The sequence below is a fragment of the Mastigoproctus giganteus genome, chromosome 10 (genome assembly GCF_048544385.1).
Source record: "Mastigoproctus giganteus isolate SK-2022 chromosome 10, ASM4854438v1, whole genome shotgun sequence".
Classification (NCBI taxonomy): domain Eukaryota; kingdom Metazoa; phylum Arthropoda; class Arachnida; order Uropygi; family Thelyphonidae; genus Mastigoproctus; species Mastigoproctus giganteus.
In genome coordinates this window covers 16,806,641-16,829,763 of record NC_143584.1, presented here as the reverse complement: position 1 = coordinate 16,829,763, position 23,123 = coordinate 16,806,641, and the positions used below count along the sequence as shown (strand labels likewise).

General features: G+C 31.6%; 1 protein-coding gene across 2 annotated transcripts in view; it reads right to left on the bottom strand.

Annotated features, from left to right (window-relative positions):
• LOC150078806 (zinc finger TRAF-type-containing protein 1 homolog) overlaps nt 1-20,923 on the bottom strand; it is a 67,069-nt gene extending 46,146 nt beyond the window's left edge. For both annotated transcript variants that reach the window (XM_090383736.1, XM_090383737.1), the window contains exons 1-3: nt 20,710-20,923; nt 12,730-12,968; nt 5,651-5,862 (exon numbers count right to left, since the gene is read on the bottom strand). In XM_090383736.1, coding sequence (XP_090239862.1) covers nt 5,651-5,862; nt 12,730-12,968; nt 20,710-20,916 — 658 coding nt within the window. In that variant the 5' untranslated portion in view covers nt 20,917-20,923. The remainder of the gene's footprint in view (nt 1-5,650; nt 5,863-12,729; nt 12,969-20,709) is intronic.
• Between the last annotated feature and the right edge of the window lie 2,200 nt (nt 20,924-23,123).

Here is a 23,123-nt window from a genome sequence, read left to right as displayed (position 1 = left end):
TGTAATGTTCCATGTTCTATTTTGACCTCAGTACACTCCTTACACCAGGTACAAAGAAAATAACATTCAGTTGAACTAGGTTTGTCCCCTAAACCAACCTTAGAATATATGCCACAGACTATACAAATGAACTCACAACTCACACCAGAAATGCCTGCAGGCATTTCCGTCTGGGTCATGATATCCTTGGACTTTGTATTGTAAGTGGATCTTGTAACAACCATTATTAGTGGTACAATTAAAATTTTAGGAAGATTATAAAATTTAAATTTACAATATATTACAGAATTTATATTACCAAAATATTACAGAAATGAAACTGTTGACAAAACTTTAACCACTAGAGAAGTCAAATTTGAACTACCGAAGGAAAATTCCCACCAAAATATCAATAACAAAGGTTATCTGAATATTAAGCTGCAGCTTTTCAAATACTTCAGAAAACTTAAACAGACTATTACAGAACTACTAACAAAATTTTTAACCAATAGTGAAGTAAAATTTAAGCTACCGAACGGAAGTTATGAAGTTCCTGCCAAAATATTGATAACAAGGCCTTCTGAATATTAAGCTGCTGCTTTATAAATACTTAACCAAATACAAAAATAAACTAACCTATGTGATTATATGAATTCAAATTATATTAACTACAGTTTAGTATATTAAACGATTTTAAAAAAATAAAAAATAAAAATAAAATTATTCCAAAAATTAACCTTCTATGAATCTAGAACAAGTGCAGCAATGTACTATATATCTTCACTGGCTGATGTCCAAACAACGAATCAAGGAGGTGGGGGGGTGAAATGAATTAGTTTTAGTGTAAAACTATTTTGGTCCCACCCAGGAAAGACCTACTGAAGCTCCTCCTTGGGTCAGACCAAATGGAACATGCCTCTGCAAATTCTTACCTGTAATGATTGTGTATAATGAATAGGATGAGGAACTATTAATTGTGTAACCAATGTTTCTCTGTGACACAATATATCACTGATGGGCAAGTTACTTCCTATTTTGATATTTCAATGTGGAGCTTTCTCAACTGACTAATGTAGTGCTTCATGCAATCCACCCTACATACTGCATCACAGAATTTCAGCAGCAAGGTGGTGGGGTGGCAGTGTAGATTAGTCAAGAGCCAAGAATAGAAAGGGTAACAAATACAGTAAAAGAGATAAATCTTGGAAGTGGAAAAAACAATTATGAATCACACAGAAGAGAACAGAATCATTTAAGACATATGAAACAAATAACAAATTGATGATGAAGAATGAATGATGAAGATTGTTCAAGAATACGTTTTCTCATGAAGGGTAAAACAAGGAAGCCAAGAAATACATGGAAAGAAGGTACAAATGCTGCCATGGCTTGAGAACTGAGATAAGGAGAGGAATAAGCAAGAAAGGCCAAGAAGCACATTGTTTGTTTGTTAGTTATTTGGTTTTTAGGAGCATTAGCAACTAAGGCCATATTGCTCCGGGAATATGCGGTGGTCATTCCCTGACCTTTCCGCATCCTCCGTATTTGGTGGTGACGGGCTTGAACCCCGTTCTAATCAAGAAGCGTGTGTTACACACTGCTGCTCCTTCCCACCTGGCTAGGGACGCATGAAGCACATAGTAGGAAGGTGTGAATGCTGCTATGACTAGATCTGAGAGAAGATTGGGAAAGTAGAGAAGAGTGAAAGAATACATTTTCTTGCATTTAATATGATGAGACACTGGTTCATTCAGTGTTAGTTCTAAATATCAAGTTTCTTCACACAACTGATGGCAGCTTATCAAGATATCACTCACTGTTAAGCTTAACTGCTGTAAAGTAGAATATTCCTAATAATAGTGATGATAAAATGACTCCATTCTCAGTCTGAAAACTGGGCATCTCCCCAACTGTGTGAGTGGCACGAGAAAATTATATCAGTCAAAAAGTTTAAGATACTGGAACAAGTTCCTGTCTAGCCTTATAGAGTCAGAAAGCATATATGGATTATAGAAAAATTAGATGAATACTTAGACGTATAGTAAAATCTAAATATAGATAAATCATATATCCTAGTCTCAATACGAATATGTAAAATCCATCTGAAAATATATATGGACCAGTTAACTGTAGACATTGTTTAGTCTACACTAGGTCTGTTACAGAAAATCAGCACATTTTTTAATGTATTCATTGGTGAAGCAAGTAGCTTATTTTTATTTTATCCTCTGAATCTATCCAAAATCTACTTTATCAGTTTTATTGAAAATTTCCAAATTCATTCAGAATTTATAAATTATGCTTCAAAAATATACATCAGAAACTCATGCATTGTTACTTTTTTTTTTAACTAAAATTAGTTATTATAAAAAAATAACATGTTGAAACAGCTAGTTTTTTTTATTTATGATATCAAATTAGGTTATGATATTCCAAACAGTCCTGGGAATAACTTCAAATAAAATCACATATCAAAGTGATTAATTAACTGGCAAATCTTGCCAAAGTAGGCAGTTAGTCACCATTAGAAGAGCAGTTCTTTCACAGGGCTAGGAAACAAGCTACATTTGCCACCTGATTAAGTCACCAGAACAGGCTGGGTTTCCTTTTACAATTATCACTAGAACTAAGATATAAACAAATTGACAACAGAAAATAGGCCTGGTGGTTCTTATGACTGTGGTCTACTAGCCAATTTGAGTGCACACACACACACACACTCTCTCTCTCTCTCTCTCTCTCTCTCTCTCTCTCTCTCTCTCTCTCTCTCTCTCTCTCTCTCTCTCTCTCTCTCTCTCTCTCTCTCTCTCTCTCTCTCTCTCTCTCTGTGTGTGTGTGTGTGTGTGTGTGTGTTTGTGTGTGTGTAAATTATGGCAATATATTTTTATGTGCAGAAAATTTAACCCCTGCAGTGACTCAAATTCTCCAACAATCAATGCATTTTTTTGTATTCTGCTTGAGTTATAAAGATATTTCATCTTTTCTTAATGGATTGCAATATTTATTAAGTAATTTTTTTTAGTTTTTAATTTTAAAAAATTTAATATAAAATGCCATTTTTCATGCCTTTATTTTCAAACACAAAAAATTTATTAATTGTTGAAATTAACAAAAAACATTACAGGCATAAAATATAAAAATGTAGCTATGAGCAGCTTTCATTTTCCCCATTTAAAAAAAAAGTTAAATGAACAAAATTTCAAACAAGCACATACATTTCTGTTTATTATATGTATAAATAGTTTGAAAAAAATTTTTCAAACTATTAGTCAAAATTTATTTCTAATCTGGTGCACCATGAAGTGTGCGCAATTTGAATATTATGCATGTTGCTAACCCTCTATCCCAAATGAATATCACCTTCCATGTTTTCATATTAATTATTCAAATAATAGCAAATCTTTCAAAAAATACCTCATGTAAGACCATTGAAACTTAATATATACAGATTACATGGGAGTTTTACAAATAACCTGAACTAGAAACAAATACATAGTTCCAAGCTTTGCAGAATCAGTAGAAATCAGGTTCTTACACTTCGTGTTATGAGGCACTGTCTCTGATCAGGCCGCTTGCAATGGTTCTGGGAAAACAGTGATTAAAAAATAATAATAATACCAGTAAATATTTGTCTATATTTAGGAACGTAGGGAAAATCTGATTTTAATCTTCAACCAACAATCAATGCAGGCCTGTAATTTTTGAGATGGCTCTCATAGGGCTGCTGTCACCACTACAGGGTGACATATTAATGAATGAGACAGTCTCTGAAAAAGCAAGTAGATCACACAATTGGAGAGTTAAAACTGAGAGCTATCAGATTCATAACTGTCTTGTAATTTGTCAAATCCTAAGAACAGATCACCAGGCACCAAAATAAGGTAGCTTTGTTGGGAAACAACACATTAATGGGTAAAAAAAAAAGGGACAGATGGAATAAAACAAGAGCATGTCTGCCTAGTGAAAAGATTGGGGATGTTAAAAACCAATTGTTAGTTCTTAGGAGTAACATACAATTATACATATGGATATAAATGATTTAAAACACAAACAAACCAGGATTTGCTAAGAAAAACTGCCATGAGTCAGATCAAAATGTTCTTGTGTCTGCAATTCTGTCTTAACATGAGAAAGGAGGGATATTACGATGAGAACCTTGTCAATTAACTCTAGGTATGAGGAACTCTGCATGGCTTAGGAAAAGGAAAATCTTTCTTGCCTTTTGCCTACCCTAAATGGCAAAAGAATTATTTAATAAAGATGATATTCATCTAAACAAAGGAAGTGCAAAGGTTACCTGGTGGCATGCAATAGAAAGTGTAATAAATTTAATTAGTAGTATGCATTAAGGTTACACTTACACCCTACTTAAGAGAATTTTAGAGACATCTCCATATAACACATGCATGTGAAAAGACACATCAACCAATAAAACGTACTTAAGCAGTTATGATAAATGTATACGAGTAGTAAAAAATTTAACCTAATTATGTAGCAATGCCTGGAGTATTGTAAACAGCATGAAAGAATTTAAGCTTCTGGTCAAGTCTTCTAAAGTGAACACTGATTTAAAGATGATTATGCCCTATCAAAAGCAGTCAGCCTATTAAGGTCTAGCAAGTCCACATGGATGCAGAATAAGGGTGGTTCAATTTGTCTGGTGATAACAAAGTTAATAGTCTGGGAGTGCTACAGGGACTCCCAGACTAATAACTATGGGGAAAATTAGGAAAATTTCTTTAGGTAACTTGAATGGGCAAGCAAGGGCGAATACTTCGTTACGGGTGACTTTTTACATCCTGTCTGACACAAATAAGCCAAGCAATAATACATCAAGTGTATTCAACCTTTAGAACCATCTGAATGATTGCTACTTACTGAAACATGTCAGAGAAAGTACAAGGGGACCCCCAGCCTCTTGCATCTGATGTTCCCTGTATTTCAGTTTGCTTGTGCCTGCAGCTGTATATGGCTCTGTTCAAGTTGTGCTTGGATTTTGCACCAAAGCAATTTAAGGCCACAAAGCCAGTATACTGTGTTTATAAACTGCACATATTCTATGACTAGTTTTTGTTTAGCAAGATGAAAAACCAGTTTCCAGGAAGTTAAAAAAAAAAAAAAAAAAAAAAAGCAACCCCCTTTAATATTGTAAGCACAGTTGCCTGCAGATTTCTATTAAATCATTAGTGCTTTACAACACTGCAACCTTGCACTAACTACCATAGTTAGTGAGCCAGTGCTGCTAACTCCAAGGTGTGCCCCAGAGGGCAATGCCATCTAGCTTATCAAATTTCTCAGACCTTTCATGTATGCACCTGCAGCATCACATGTTCCTCAGATTTTCTCTTAGAAACTTTACTTACCATTCTGTATATATGCTTGCAACTTTTTGCATTACCTAAGGTTGGTCAAAAAAGGCAGCATCATTCAAAAGGGGAAAACTCAAGGCATCCACTCCTAAGTGTAAAAGCACCAAGTGAAAAAAAACCTGGAAAAAATTTCCATCATATAAATTTTCAGACCTTCTTCAAGATCTATTACATTGTATCCACTTCTTGTCTATAAAAATGTTAATTAAATGCATGTTACAAAATCAGGAGAGCTTCCTGATTTTGGAATACTTGAGAAATGGACATTAATGATAACAAAGAAAATAAACTTTTGTATTTACCATTGAAGGTGATTTTTTCGAATGATAATAACTCAAAGACACGGCTATAAAGCTGCTGCTCCTGTTGCATTTGCCTGTCTATTAACTCCAAAGCCTCCATCACCTCACTACCTGATTTATGTGGATGCACACATACTTCCTGATGAGAAAGGTGCTCATGATATGGTCCAAGCCACTGGCAACCAATTCGGCCATATCGACAGCGTGTTAACCTTAAAAAACTTATCTGATTAACAAAAATTCTTCATATATGGGTTTTATAATAAAAAGTTCTTATTTCTTCATTAAAAATTACTGTAAAATTAAATTAGTGTGTGTGTGTGTGTGTGTGTACACACACACACACACACACCCTTCACAAAAATATGATAAAACCAATTTGTAAAATATCAATTTTTAAATCTTTTTTGCTCATTCCAGTTTGCTTCTATTCTACAACTGCCTTCCTTCTTTCCAAAAAATTTTCAAGGTTTAAAAACTACATTTGTGTCCAAACATTACAAGCATATCATTAAATTACAACCATAAAATCAAAGATAAAGAAAAATATGAGGAGTGGCAATAAAGTTCCTGGACTGGAGTAATAAAACGAACATAACATGGAGCAGCTAAAAAAAATGGTTTTATTCGAAGTAAATCACCACCTGATCACTTATTACACTGTTTGCAAAGTTTCTGAAAAGAGTCAGCAAATGTGTTCAAAGAGATAATATTCAGTTCGGGTGTTACATTTTTCTTTGTCCTCAAATCTTTTTTTTTAAGGCAGTTTTCACCTTGGGAAAGAGGAAGAAGTCTGCTGGTGCTAGATTGGGCTAGTAAGGTAGATGGTTCATATGTACAAACCATGCTTCATCATAAATGTCTTCACAACACGTGTGGAATGGGCTGGAGCACTGTCATGCAACAAGAACCAGCTGCCTTTCTCTGTAAGTTGTGGTCTCACCCAAGAAATCAACAGAAATGACTCTTCTCTCCCCCCCCCCCCGGTACAAATTCCTTAATAATCGCACTGTTTATCAAAAAACATAATCAGTATTGATCTCGTTGACTTCTATAAATGAAACATTTTGGACCTTGGTGAGTTAAGTCGACTGCTATACTTTGACACTTCATTTTGGGTCATACTGAAACGCTCAATACTCACCTCCAATGACAATACAGTCGAGGAAATTAGGATTGTCTTAACAACTCTGGATGAAGTCTTCACATGATGAAACTCTATTGCTTATGCTCATCTACAAGCCTGTGCTATACAAATTTTGCACAGACCTTAAATCTTTATGTAAAATTTGACAAATCATCTCCTTATTTATATGCAACTCATCAACCATCATTCTGAGGGTCAAACAATGTCTCTTGCCACAATTTCCTAAACTTTTGAATTTCTGTCTTCATTTCAAGAAGTTAACTGACATCCGTTTCTTGGGCCATCACAGACATCTTCACATCTGTCTTTGAACTGCTCATACCATTCACACATACTGGTGTGACTTAAATGTTTCATCACCATAAACTGTTCTTAACATCTCATATTTCTGTTTTTCCCAATTTAAAGCAAAATTTGATATATCTGTTTGTTGCTCTATTTCAAAATCATGACATGGAACATTAACACTACTAACAAAACTGGTTGTTACTTGCACCCTGTCAGCCTACTGGACAATCCACACAATCCTGTTGATCCACAACAGGATCAGTCCAGGAAGGAACTATTGCCACACCTCATATGTACTCTATGTAATTCTTTCAAATCATTCGTGGAAGAATATTATTATAAGACTCAATCATGTCGAGTTTAAGAAGAAGAAAAAAAAAAATATATATATATATATATCATGACTATCCAAAACTGAAGGGTTATTCCTGCATAATTCAGGCATTTATAATGCAACTCATCAAGATATATATATCTGACAGCCAAACAACTTTCACAACAAACTCTAATATTACTTATCAGGTAGATGTTATGGACTTATAGTGATAAAACTGACCCTCTGCAAGAACAGATCTTAACACATGGGGGAGGAAATCAACTGAACATGCCCCAAATTATTTTCCCTAAAGTAGTGTTGTCCAAACTTTTAATGCTATGCATTATATACAATACATGCCAAAAATAATTTGACACTTCACCCAGAATTTTTTAATTATGAAACACCCAACCTTTTTTGGTTCCTCATACAAGTTGATGGTAAATACAATTTATATGCAGTTTCCTTCATTTTAGCCAAAAATAAATAAACAAAAGTAAGAGATAGGGAAGTTGTGCAATACTAAGCATAAGCTTAACCAAGGTAGTCTAACTCAATTACATCAGTTATTAGCTTTCAAAGAAAAGGAAGTGGCCATTCATCCTGATGTCCAGAGTTCAAATGGCCACCTGGTATATGAAGCAAGTGATGAAATAAATATAAAAGTTTTTAACATATTACTCAATAATTTTATTTCAACAAATCGATTACATCAGTATATTCAGCAAAAGGAAATCAGAGTGAAAACAATTCATGATACCAAAATTTGGCAACACACTTTGGGACATAATATAACACCCACTTAGAAAAGCTCTGTCCTAAAACATGGACATACTTTAGGACAGAGCTTTTCTAATTTGGAAATCTGGCTTGCCACTTGATTCTGAAGAACATTCTCACTTACAAGGAAAATGTTGACCATTTACACTCTGCATGGAAGAACATTATCAACTGAAAACAAATTCAAGGCATGTGGAATCTCTGATAAATCTCACAGAGTGCTTAAAGATATTGTTGTTATACCTCTAGGTGTCTCCCTCAAAGATATGAAGACTAACAGTGGCCATTAATCCTGATGTCCCCACACCATCAAGATCAATGTAACAATGACGATTCCTTTGTTCCTGCCATTAGATATACATTTCACATTTTCTCGAAAATGATTCCATGTAAAAAATAACTTTTAAGACCGAATCTTAACTCATCTGATGAGAACATTGGTCTTGGCTCAGAGAGGTCACATGATGGTCTCTAGGAGAGTAGGCCAAAATTTATTCAAAATAACAACGATAAAAAGTGCTTATTTTAATCACAAATAAAAAATTATTCAAAATAATAAATTATTTATTCTGTTAAGAAAAATAAAATTATTCTATTATTTGTTAATCAAATAAAATTTTTTATTTGTAACTTATGAATACATTTTCATTTGCAGTGTTATACAAAATAACTGTTACTGGGCACAACAAATTTCAAATTAAAAAAAAAAAAAAAAAAAATTCTAATTGGAGGATATGCCTGTTTTTTTTTTACATTGTAAGCCAGAACCATTTGTTTACAACTCTGACAAACAAACTCATGGAGTTTGGCCATCAAATGTAGCAAGAAATATATATATATTTTTTCTTTTTTGATACATAAATAACAAGTATGTTGCTGCTGCATTTAATCCATCTGCTGTAAATTCAACATTCAGCACAACTCTTTTCTCAAAAATTTCATCAGTAAGTTTATATGACAGTCAGACTGGTCAGTGGCAAAGGAAAAATCTTTCAATGGCAGCAGAAGATGGCAATGGTGTATTCTACTTAACAGAAGCATTTTTTTTTTTTATTTCTTGATATTTTTCAAGATCACTTAATTCCAGGCATAATGAAATTTAAACAAAATAGTCAATGAAGAAAGAAAGAAAATGATATTCTGATTTTCTCTGTAATACAAGAATAAACAATTAACTAAAGACTTCCAAGCCATAGTATTAAGTTAGTAGGCTATAAAAAATGTGTAATTATTTATTTGAAGTAAAAATAAATTAAAGAATAATGAACAAATAACGTCATCTCCAATGAATAACAATTAACTTGAATACTGAATAATTAAATAAGGAATTTTTTTTTAAATTTTTGTTCAAATAAAAATATATTCAAATATGCCCAACTCTAGTCTTAAGACTAGAGATTTTGCTATCCAGTGATTAACCACAAAGTCCTCAAAAAGGCTGTCATATGTCAAGTCTTTCAAGGAAATGGCACAGCCAAGAAGTTCATCTTGTATTTCTCGGAAACTAGTACAACACCATGGAAACAGTTTGTTCTGCTATGAACATTAAAATCATTGCATTGACTAAGCAGTTTAAACTCTGTTAGCATACGTGCATGTGCACGCACACACACACACACACGAAAAGGATAAGAAGTCCTTTTACTTTTTTCTATCTTCGGCTGCAACTCTTGTTAACCATGAGCCTAACTTTAAGGCACCACTCCCATATCCTTACGTTATTGCCATAGCTCTGAAATTATCACTTTTGATGGACAAAAGTGATAATTTCACTCTGGACACTTGTAGTTGCATTTATAAGCTGAAATAGTCTGACATCATGCTGCAAATGGCGATCCACTGCTCTGAATCTTCCAAAATCTTAATGATGCATTACACAAAAAGAAAGAACCTAATCAAATTGATCCTGTAGCACACTGAATTAGAAATTAGTGGTTGATGTAGTGTGACTTTTATAGGTCCACCTGATTTGCATATTCTGGAGATTAAAATTATATTCTTACAGCTTATTCAGATTTATCACATTAAATTATTCAGGAAATTATATTTTGTGAAACTCATGCAATTAAATTTATAAAATAAAATATAGGTTATAATTTAACTTTTGAATACCAATGTACATAGACAGCAATAATAAAATCTCAAGTAATCCAGACCTATACAGTATAATGTAAAATAACACATATTGAAGCAGACATTTATGAAAATATGTTAGTTTCAACAACTCAAGTGCAAAAAAAAAATAAATAAATAAATAAAAAACACTCAATCGACCAATCTTTTAAAAGGAAAAAAAAAAAAAAAAAAAAAAATCACTCTGTATACCAGCCAACTCCAGAAATGAAAAACAGTCCAGAAAACTAAACTGTTTTTAGTAATTGGAGATTTGCTTCAACAAAACAAGCTTTACTGTGTAGCAGCAATATGCCCCAAGTGCAAATGGAAAAGTGCAGCCTAGAAAAACACATGGTTTGTTTCATTCAAATCTTTTTTTTACCTCCTGCCACACATAACTTCAACACCAAGGCACTGAAACAACTCTCAAAAGCACTTTCTGGAATACTTATCAGCTTTGTCACAGCTATTTGAATGACTTGATACATTAATTTTGCAAAGACAGTGCACTGCTTATGGAGTCGCCACAGAAACAGATCTCATGAACATGGAACACAGGAAAAAACAACAATTGTTAGTGTGGGGAGTACAAGGTGTACACAAGAAGGGGGGTGAAAGTAAGGGTGAGGGGGGTTGTAGATAAAGGCATCCTCCCCTAGTTAACGGTGAAACATAAGCTCCACCAGGCAAAGGAGAGGGGAAGAAATGCCACATAGCAAGGATGCTGGATACACAGGAAAAACACAATGATTTTTTTTTTTTTTTTCCAGCCAAACTCTTGGATGGCCACTACTGTATGCAGTATTTCATTTTCATGCAAGGAAGAACCACTTTCCTGGGATCCACAACTCAGGATGATACACATAGATGCCAAAATACTTTTGGTAGAAATTGCTGTTTTTCAGTAATATACTCTACAAGAAAAATTGTGCATGCAATATCTGTTGATATTAATTGAAAATACAATCAACTTTATGTTCACTTTTGATGACTGAGGGCATGGCTTTTTCAAATGGCATTTCAATACCTTCATATTTTATAAAGCAGTAAGCAACTTGCACCCCCCCCCCCAAAGAGTACTCAGCATCAAATATATAGGTAGTGGAGGAGTTACAAAAGGATTTACCTAAAGCCCTCCAAAAATCTAGGCAGATTCCAGATGCAAGAAAAAAAAACTTCCACTAATGTGATTTTTTTATTTCCCAATAATATATGGGAAGATTGGCAACCCAAAGATTAACCATAAAATGGAATTATAGAATTTAATAGAATTAATTATAAAATAATAGAAATGATTCTGATTGAAAAAATTATTTCATAATCACTTTATGAAATTAGCAGTCTACAGTTCTCCAAGTATTGATTTGCTTCCCAAGTGTTAAAAAATAAAAATTTTCAAATTAACTAAAAAATTATTAATTCATAGAATAACAATAAAATAATCACCATCCATTTCAACTGCTGGTGAATGCTGATAGTAGAATAACAATAGTGTTCTTGTTATTCTACTATCCATGACCAATAAAAAAAAATAAATAATTAATACCAAAATTTAATAACTAAAAATATAAAATGTAATAACAGATGTGTACTTTTTTTTTGTTAAATTATATTTAGGTTGTGAAAACTGAAAAGCCAAAACAGTGAATTCTGTCTGTAAGTGGAACTTAACAAATTATTATGATCTCTCTCTCTCTCTCTCCCCCTCCCTCCCTCCCCCCCTAATAAAAAAAAATAAAATAAATAAAAATGGGGGTAAGGAACACTGATCTAGTCAATATACACAGTACATTCAAAAAGTTTCTGGAATGGTTTTTTGACCAAAATTGGTCAATGTGCATAATCTCAGCAATAAAAAAAAAGTTAAAAACAATCCAGGAAGCCATTTTGTGCCACTATCGATTTTTATTACAGCAGGTTTCACTTCAAACAGCTGAAGCCTGTAAAACAGCCTTTTAATTTAGGTTGAAATAAATTTATTTAGGTTAAAAAAAATTTCAAATATTGCTATGCTTTGTTCCATTCACTCTTATGCCACTCATACATTTGACAGTATTTTATCAACTCATACACCATTGCTGTAACAATGCAAATAATATAAATGGGGAAACTCTTAATAGCACACAAATGCAAATATTGATAAAGCTGTTCAAATGATCTACATTTTAATATTACAATGCACAAAAACCACAATGAGACATGTCACATTATACGCCAAACATGATCAACAATCACCAGTCACCTATAACTTCTAGACTCCTATGTGGAAATAGTGTGAACTTGCACACCATTTCCACTTACACATATTAATAGCATGACTATAATCCTTAACCTCCCATTTCCAATAAACTTATTATGATATGGCTTTAGGAGCTTTCTGAATGTACCTTGCATAACCTTTACTAATGAGAAACTACTTATAATGAAAACTACCTTTCTTCACAAAGTTCAGCTTCATGATGTTCTAACTGAGAACGTGGTAGTTCCCTAGAACAATACTGGCATTCAGATGGCAACTCGCAGACTGCTTTTTCTACGGCCAAATTGCGAGAACAGGAATCTTTGCTAATTACAGTTCTACAGTTTGGGCAGGTTGCCGTCTCATCTCTGAGACGGGCATCGGCCAAAAGATGCGTAAAGCATCCTGCACACATTAGGTGACCATTGGTACACTGAAATACAAGCCAATAACAATATTAGATTAGGAATAAATATTTAAACATGCATCCTAAAAACGGGGAAGGGAAGGGAAAAAAAAATTGTTGAATATACTATTTACATACAAATCGTTATCTGAGACACACATAATGAAATATTTGGGAGAGGGTGGCTAAAAAACCACAATCAATACTTAACACATCAAACTTACCTCCAACCTGCTAAAATAAAAAAATATCAATATGAATTACTTTCCAACCTCCCTATAATACAAAAGAAATATATCATGATAAAATCACAAATTGGGGAAGCTGAAGTTCCCCAAAATTATTTAGCAAATCTAATAAAAAAAAAAAAACTTGTCCAAAACCTCAGGACTTTGGGGAAATGGACCAGATGATCACATCAGGAAGACTTCATACTCCTAGCACCTGAAATATCAAGAAATAGAATGTCAAAATGTCCATCTTCTTTAGACAAATTAATAAATAAATGTTGTTTGTAAATGTTTGTGCAACTGCATGCTTTATAAATGATATACACCCTATGTACTGCCACTAAATTTACACTAAGATCTATGTACTCCTAATAAAAAAAAAATGACACCTAAAAAAGGTATTAATTACACATAACAAACCAAAAATAATACTCATTTTATTAAAAATGCTTTCACCACCTAACTCTGATAAATAAGTATTCATAATTAAAGTAATAACTGTAAATTAATATATTCCTCAGCTTTATTAACTTAGAAAAAATAAATAAAATAATTTACTACTACTACATTATGCTAAAAAAATTTTAATTTCATTACCAGCAACCAATGAGAATACCTTGCACCTGGAGGCCTAGAGATCTCCTAAAAATTTAACAGAGACAGCAAAAAGCATATCTTACTTGAACTAATATTAAATTAAAATTAAGGAGTTCTGTTTGCAAAACTGAAGCATAATAAGCAATTAAAATATCACATTAACTTTGCTCTGGGTGACACAAAGATGAATATGCACATAATGTGACTTAAATTATTTCATTAATTATGTTTTATTAAAAAAATGCATTCATTATATTTATTATATTACAGTTTTTTTTTTACTATGTGCTAATAATAATATGTGCTGCAAGTTAATGATTCTTTTCCTGTTCCTTAATTAAATTTGAAATTAAATTAATAATTTAATTAAATTAATTACATATCAAATTATAATAACAAACACAGGAAACATTTAACTGTACCTGTTTGCCTACTTATCTGTTTAGTAGTGCAAGAGCCACTAGATAATACTGGTAAGTTATTAAAACAAAACTAACCAGAATAACTTCATAAGACAATGAAATGGACAAAAAAAATTGAAGATTAGTTAAATGATACAGCCAATCTGTTTATATTTGAATTTTTCCCATTTAAAATTAAACCACTATCCTTAATTAAAATATAAAATTAAACCATTAGAAATGATGACTTAACTAATAATGACTTATCTCTGGATGAGATGAAGTGTCATTAATCCTCCACGTTGAATAAAAAACATACATTTCCCAATATTACAACACAAATTACTCGAGATTAAATTATCTTAAAATTAAGATTTAACTTTAAATTATCCTGAAATACTAGTGAAGAAACATAATGCTCAAACTAATGAAAAATAAATATAAGATATACTGCACAGAAGATTATAAATTTTTGCAATTATATTTTAATTGTTTTTAACTAATTACCAACCTTCATACCATTTGGGGGAATGAAGAACATCCCTTTCCTCAGACAAGCAAAAACTGCTCAATCATTTGAAATCAAACTGTACTGAAGCTGTTTCACTTAGACCATCAGTGATGAGCACTGCTTCTTAAGAATCGCCACATATGAATTTAAGTAATGAACAATTATGATTAAAAATATCATCACTATTCATGTTATTTTAATTAATTTTTATTTTTGTTTTAAATAATCATTGAAAGTGGTACATTTACAGGACCTTCTATTCATATGATCGCTTCGAAACTGTTCAGAAATGAAAAATGTCAGATGAAAATCCCTTGAATACATCCAATTACAATTGATTGATTATAAATTTTGAAACGAGTATACCCAAATTTCAAGAATTTTATTCATGAAAGACCATTAGGTAAGGAATATAATATGATAGTGAAACATACACACAATTAAATTCCTAGATAACTGTCATTAACATGTTTTAAAAGGAGTAACCTAAAAATTCTTAACATTCCCACAGTTCAATGGAAAGATGTAGCAAATGTCAAAATAAATAAAAGCAATCATGCCAGGAAATACTTGCAGTGACAAAGATAATTTAGTATTCTTTAATGATAAAAGAAAGTGGATGATACAACTGAAATAAACCACTGAAATGCATTTTTGAATCTAATATCAAACTAGCAACATCACCAAGACCATCAACAGTTATAAATACTTGAAAAAGCAATATTTTTTGAGGTGTCACATATCATAACTAATAAAAGTTCCTCAAATTGTAGTCAGCTTTTTTTCCTACATTCTTGCAATTCTCAATTTTGGAAATTTTCCATACATAGTCCGGTATGATTGTGTGGATTTTTTTGATTTTTTTTATCTTTAATTTCCAAATGTTTCTCTCTCTGTGAATGGCAATTCTGTGTGACTGAGTGAAGTTCTCTATAAACTTTAAGGAAAAGACAACCAAAAAAGCACAGCTTTTGTTTGCACATGTATAATTTTCTTTCATTCAGGGGAATTTTAAAAACATAGTTTTCTAAAGTTGCTGGACAGAAATCAAGTAAACATCCTGAATGATTAAAGTGAACAAAAGGTCCAAATGCTGATTGGATAACACACACAAAAGAAAGTACTTCATTAAACATTATAATTTTTTTTGTTTTTAATGGAAATTTTGTTCTTAATTTAATAGGTTAAATCAGAATCTAGATTTATATATTACAGTTAAAAATCTCTTTACGGAAGTTCAACTGAAATCTTTAATTCAGAAAATTGTAATGGACTGCTGAATCTACATCTATTTAATTAATCAATCAATCAGGCAATTTTTTCAGTAATTTGTCATTAAAGAAACACACTAGCATTTTTTATGCTTCCACAAATCAAATACAGGTTATGACATACAGTATTCTGATGATTATGTTTTGACACTGGAGAAAGTATGGATAGATATACAATTTTCTGAATTAAACAGAAAACAAATATTAAATGTTCTTGAAGTCAAATTTGTCTACTAGGATATATATAAAAAAAAAAAAAAAATGTCTATGAAAACCCTCTCTCATTAAGTACAAAAAAAAAAAAAAAAAAAATTTAAGAAGATACATCAAAGAAATATACAAATATTCAGAAATATAATAAACAATATGAAAACTAATCACTGTATTTTTTCTTCAACTCAAGATTTATAGTAATTAACACTGTAAATTAGTAAAGTTTCTCAATCACTTTTTTTAGAAGAAATTGCTGCAGTTTTAAAGGTTTTTTTTTTTATTGATCATGCACATATTAGAACAAGGAAACACACGTAGACAACCTTAACTTAATAACCATATTTAAAACTTTTGTTTGTAATTTAAATATTTTTGAAAAAAAAAAAAAAAACTAATCATTTGATTTTGCTGCATAAAAAATTAGGTGCACATCTCAGTGCTGTTAAATAAAATTTCTGAAAAATTATACTAGGGAGCAAAATGCACTGAGAATTTTTACTCCCTTCTAACTTGCAGAGTAAGAGCACAACTTCACACATGTGGCTGTACAAAAAAAAAAAAAAACTACCACAAAGATATTTTAAGACCATTCCTTGTTTATTTATTTAGCTACTTAGTCTTTATTGAAAGTCAAAGTATTCATACAATGGTCAATCAACTATGTTGTTGTAAGGCAAGGAGAAGTAAAAAAAAAAAAAAAAGGCAAAATGTTTTGTTGAAAAAAAAAAATAATAATAAAATAAGTTAAGTCATTATAAAAATATACATCAGAAACAATTATCATGTTTTCTTGAATTTTCTGTATAAATATATCCACAATGCAAAATTGGTATTATGTATGTAGCACAGAGAAAAAAAATGTTTCCCCTTCCCACCTGTTCTAAAAATAAACCATGAAAAAGGATATGTAATGCCATATTTCTTTATCTCTATGGTTAAAATTAAAAAAAAAAATAATAAATAAATAAATAACTGACTGGTTACAAAACCAACACTAATTTTTGACTGCCACTCTAAAATGATAAATTTATGAAAAATGCCAATTTGTATATGTCATAAAACTGTGAATTCTTTGTTGCATTTATTTCAATGAATGGGCTGCCAATTACATGCGTTGATTATTCCATTAACTGCTACAGTAAGGTTTAACCTCATAGGCTACTCGTGATCACCAAACTTCTAAACCTACCTCCAAGCAACCACACATCACTGTGAGGGCTCTGCATTTCAGGGGTTTGTTATAATTTTGTATTATAATTTAGTATTAATTTCTTCTGAATAATTATCTTTAGTCATCCCTATCTGTTCATCAGGATAACTAATTTTAAAAAAAATTTTTTTTTTAAACAATTTTTTTGGTCTGGCTGCAGAAGTCTTGCCTTTTTAATAATCAACAGAAATTGCAATTTCAAACGGCAATGATAAATATCATTTAAATAAGATAAAATTAGCACAGAAATTTAAACATACTGTTTTAAAATAAACCACTACATGAGATATTTTAAACGAGAAACTTAAGTGGTCTTATTGGAGAAACCACAAACAGTTGGGAAGCAAATTAAATAGTTGATGACAGGGTTATGCACAACAACTAGAAAGAAGGTATGGGTTACCAACCTTAAGCACCCTATAAAGTCAAACCTAATTATAACAGTTATTTTCTTTATATGAAATGAAAATTTAGTTTTAATTTTTTTCATGGTGATCCCCAACATAAATTGTTGAAATCAGTAATATGCTAGTCCCATCACTGAGCTCTGGTACTCCACATTATTAGCATACATATAATCTAAGTATTTAATGACAGACATTTAATGTGACATCCATTAGTAGTCTTCCTATCTCCACAGAAAATTATATATGAAAGAACTGATATAATTGTAAAGTTCCTAACGTCACAATTCACGCTATATGAAAATATTTCATGGACATCTCAATTCCAACTAATGTTGTATCCAGAAAGGAATAATATCATTACTAAATTTAATTTTGGATCACTTCATTATAAAACTGCAAAAGCTATAAGTAATAATGCTATTGGTTAACTGTAATTATAGCTAAACATATTGGTCAGCTATTGTGAAACTGCAAACTGAGTGCATTATAGACATAACAGAATGGCACATTTCTTCAGAGGATTTTTTTCCCTCCTATTACCTTGCCTATGAAATAACTGTACTGGGAACAGTTATTCTGCATTTTAAGCCTAAGGGACAAAATCAATAAAAAAAAATAAAATAAAATATAAAAAAAAAATTGGTACTTGCTAAATCCAATGAAAAATAAGACAATATTTCTTAAAAGTAGTACAGAGTTTATTCATAATTACAATTAAAGGTAATTACAAAAAACTCTTTCACACAGACCTTCACAGTTGTATAATAAAAACTGATTTCAATTATATTAAGGAGACACTAAATGACCTCTTCAGTAAACAATTTGGTTGGAAGAAAGAGACCCATAAAACAACAAAACTACACCTGTTTGCTCTAGCTTTAATCCTCACAAACAACTATACATCATAAAATGAAATTAATTGGTCAGCTATACCACTGCATATTTTGGCAACTGACCAACAAGGGCTTTACTCCATGACCTGTATTTGTTTGTCACGATTAGAGCAAACAGGGTAAGTATATATATATATATATATATATATATATATATATATATATATATAATTGGCTTATTATGTATATCGGTGATAGAAAAATTATGCATTATAATCTAATGGTCTCAAACCTGTTAAAAATTTGTACCAAATATTAAGAAATCAAAAATATTTGCCAATTTTTAAAATAATGAAACTAACGAGTGATCCAGAGCGATTCTTTATAAAAAAAAATAAAAAATATATTATACATCAGTACAGCAAGAAATATTTTGGGATGTCTGTTAGTGTAATATATTAGGGTACATCTCAAATTATGACTACTGACTTCATTAATCTTCTTTCAGCCAAAATTTAATTTGCATTCCCATTAGCAAGATGTTTGTTTTAAACAAACAAATACAAGACACCAGATCTCTGTATAAACAAGCTTTATTGAAGTTATGTTTTTCTTTACAGATATAAGTGCTGAACACCATTTTACTGTAAACAAAATCTTCATGAAATTAAATAAAACAAGAAGCAAAGTGAATTTAATGATACAGATAATAAATGAGTCCAATATTCATGTGCAAAAATAGTCCTTTTTTTCCCATTTCTTTATATTCTCATTATCAGTTTATTGTTCTATTTTTTTTTTTTTTTTTATAAAAATGAAACAGTTGTTTCACTACATGAAAATCATATTATTACACTATTACTACAATATCATTCGTCTTCTTAAGTATTATGCATGCATTTGTGTGCAAACACACACACAAGTGAAACAAGCAATCTCTTAGATTTTGCAAAAAATGTGCTAATGATACTCATTATTAAAATAAAAATATACTGAAGCAAAAAATCCTTGAAAAAGTAACAGCAAATGTTGTTTGGCATCTCATTTTGAAAAAAAAAAAAAAAAAAAGCTCTTTCTATAACAAATACTATTGCAATTTAAAAAATAATAATATGTTGCAATTGTGTGTTCAAGATGATCACAGCTTCTGGTAGGTTTTTTTTTGTGTGTGTGTCAGTGGAATCAAAGGACTCTGCATTAAGTTTTACTAATACTACCGTTAACTTACCACATTAGAATTGTATCTAATACAACATCCAATTAAAATTTTAAGGTAAAATAAATTTATATTCCTTTAAGTTTTAATATACTTATAATTTATGCAACAAAACAAGACGGATTTAAAATTCTAGAATATAAAATTTCGGTTCAGGCAAATAAAAGAAATATTTGCACATGTTCGAAATGACAGGCAGCTAATAAAATAATGGATAATAGCGGGTTCATTAACAGTTAACCAGTACCCTATACCACTCCTTTAAATAGATATACTGTGCTATATCTATTTAAAGTATTAGTAGCCTACAAATACAATTCAATTAGCTATCACCATTTTACGGTTAAAAAAAAAAAAAAAAAGTCTTCCCCTTCACTCAAGGGTTCAATTTGAAATACTTAGCCGATGTACTTGTTTACTCCACATCACCTTTAAATTCTATCAATGACGAGTAGTTAATCCATTTATGGGGGGGAAAGAATCAAATTAAATATTTATGGTCCTACTAAACTCAGTATAATTACACGCGCTTCTTTCGTGCAGCGTAAATATTTCCAGCACTGGTTTTATCTATATTGCATACTTTTACTAGAGCAAGGAGAACCTCTCTTGGATACTGCACTGCGGTGAAACCTAGATCCTGAAAGAGACTGAATTATCATAGTAACACAGAAAAAAAAAAATAAAAAAAGAAGCATCTCATTAATACAAATAAATATACACACACATTTAAGGCACTTCTGTCTATATTTGCAAATAAACAAAACTAATACTACACAAAGCATGAAATAAGCACACACTTAACCAATGGGAGTGACTCAAAAGTAAAATACTATATAACAAAAAAAGAAATGGCGTAATCAGCTGATCAGACCAAACCTGGTAGATAGCTGTCCTCGGTAAATCCAGACATACTGCGCAACACAGAATTCCTCCAAGCCTATGTTCTAGCTTTTCCTCTTTCTTTTCTTTTGCTCCATCAGTTTTCAATTTTTTCTTGACTGGTTCAAGAGGATCAACTTCCTCTTCAGTAGGAATAAGCCCTTCAACGCTAACACTTGGACCCGATATGTTCTCTTCAGCCATCTTGTTTGTTTTCTTCTTCCGCTGCGCACATGCTTATGTTAATACCTCTTGTAATATGCCACGTGACTAATTCAGCCAATCTCTCACAGCAACAAAGCATTCCTCTTTTTTTAAGCCTTTCTTTACTACAAGTCAACCAGCTGTCCATAAAAACAGCCCCAAAAACTGTTGGTAAAAGTACACAAAAATAGCGAGAGTAGTTCATTCAAAAACGTACTTTAGAACACAAAGTTAAATAACTTGTCTATAAAGTAACATTCGAAATTTTAGAAATCGGTTTCGTTCATTCACTGTTAGATAAATTAATTAATTGCCATATAAGGATCAATTGATCCATGCATTATATTATTGCAATATATTGTCATAACTATAATTTAATTCGCTTTTAGAATGTCTAAAGGCTGGAAATATTCAGAAAATCTATGGTATCATCTTAAACGACACGTTCCAGGGGCAGGTTAGCATTGCCGGGTCGGAACTAAGTATTTTCGTACTAGCGCAAACAATATAACCACTCCCCTGAATAAATGCATTGTATCTTTTAAAAAAAAAAAAGATTAGATAAGAAAAGAAAAAAAGCATTATAAATAGGTGAGAATCAGAAAAACAAGGAGTATTTGAGGTCACGTTATATTTGTTGTAACCACAGTTGAAACTGCAATTCGCTTCTTTGCGGTATTCCTACACTGCTCATGAATATTAAATATTACTACCTATTAATTCAATAATTCTCGTTAATTTTTTTTAAATAAATATTTTACTTTAACAAATTATGATCATAGCGCCCCCTTGACCTGGGCGCCTGAAGCAATGGTCCCATTCGCTTCCTCCTAGTTCAGATGCTGGGTCTCAGCAACTAGTACATCTAACGGCCACTCTCAAGCAGGAATAAAGTAATTGCAATATTACGCTATTCCATTCCATTCCTGCTATAACGTACGTATATTTGTAGAATATATTTACATTTTCATTATCTTTTAATTGCATTCTCAGTTAAAAGGGGAGGAGCAAAAAAGAAAAGAGAAAAATTACCTTCAGCGTCAATACATTTGCACTACATTCAGTAGCGGATTAAGGTCGGTCGAGGTCCCGGGCGCAAAAGAAAATATTGGGTCCCTTAAAAAAAAGAGAGAGACAGGGAAAATAAAAATACATGTTAACCATTTTTTTAAATAAATAAAATATATTTATTTAAAATAAAATTTCCAATAAAATTTGAATATAATATATGTATAATATAATTAATAATAGCATAATAATAATCACAAAGTTTTGAACTAATAGTTGAACATATTAGATCAACTAATTTGTTGGGGTTTTGCGTATAAAGTTGGGGTTTTGCGTGGGCCTTTCAGAAGTCGGGGCCCAGGGCGCGCGCCCGGTGCCCCCGCCGTTAAATCCGCCTCTGACTACATTCACGCATGAAAATGTTTTAGAGAAGAGGACAGCAGACATCTATCTAACACTGATTGGGAGTTAAACAGGGATCGAAAAAGGAATTTTATGAAATGGAACGCTCGTTAATAAAATATATAGTTTTTATAATCAAGTATATACATGATAATACTGATGCATGGAGAACTGGAATGACATACCGGTGCACTCTGGTCCGTTCCAAGTCAGAAGTTAAATGATTGTATAATAACTGAAAAGAAAGTGGAAGAGAAATTGCTGAAATTAAAAGTGGACAGAACAACTGGACCTGACGTAATCGATCATTAATTATGTAAACTAAAAAAAAATTGTAAATAATAAGAGAAGTTTACCTCAATACAGTTCACTTACAAAAGATCGATTATCTTTAATCAATTTCTAAATGCCTACAAATATTCAATGACGGAATCTGCTTTGGGCTCAGAAATAAAAATATTAACCAGCAGATTCTTAAACAGGGGTTATTCCCTTGCTACAATAAACCGAATTAGGGTCCAAGCTAAGGATAGGATACAAAATACTACACCAACCAACAATATACGTATTGACCATTACAGCTCTGGTTCATACTATGTAAACTAAAAAAGAAGTAAAGAAACACTTAGAAAAATATTGAACGTATTATTGGTTACCGGAGAAGTCCCCAGAAACTTGAGATATACAAATCTCCTATTCACAAGGGTTGTCCAAAGGGCGAGTGAGTAACTACAGAAAAATTAAAGAGAAAGGTATGTATACCTGTAAGTTTGACCTCTATAATAGGAAAAATAATA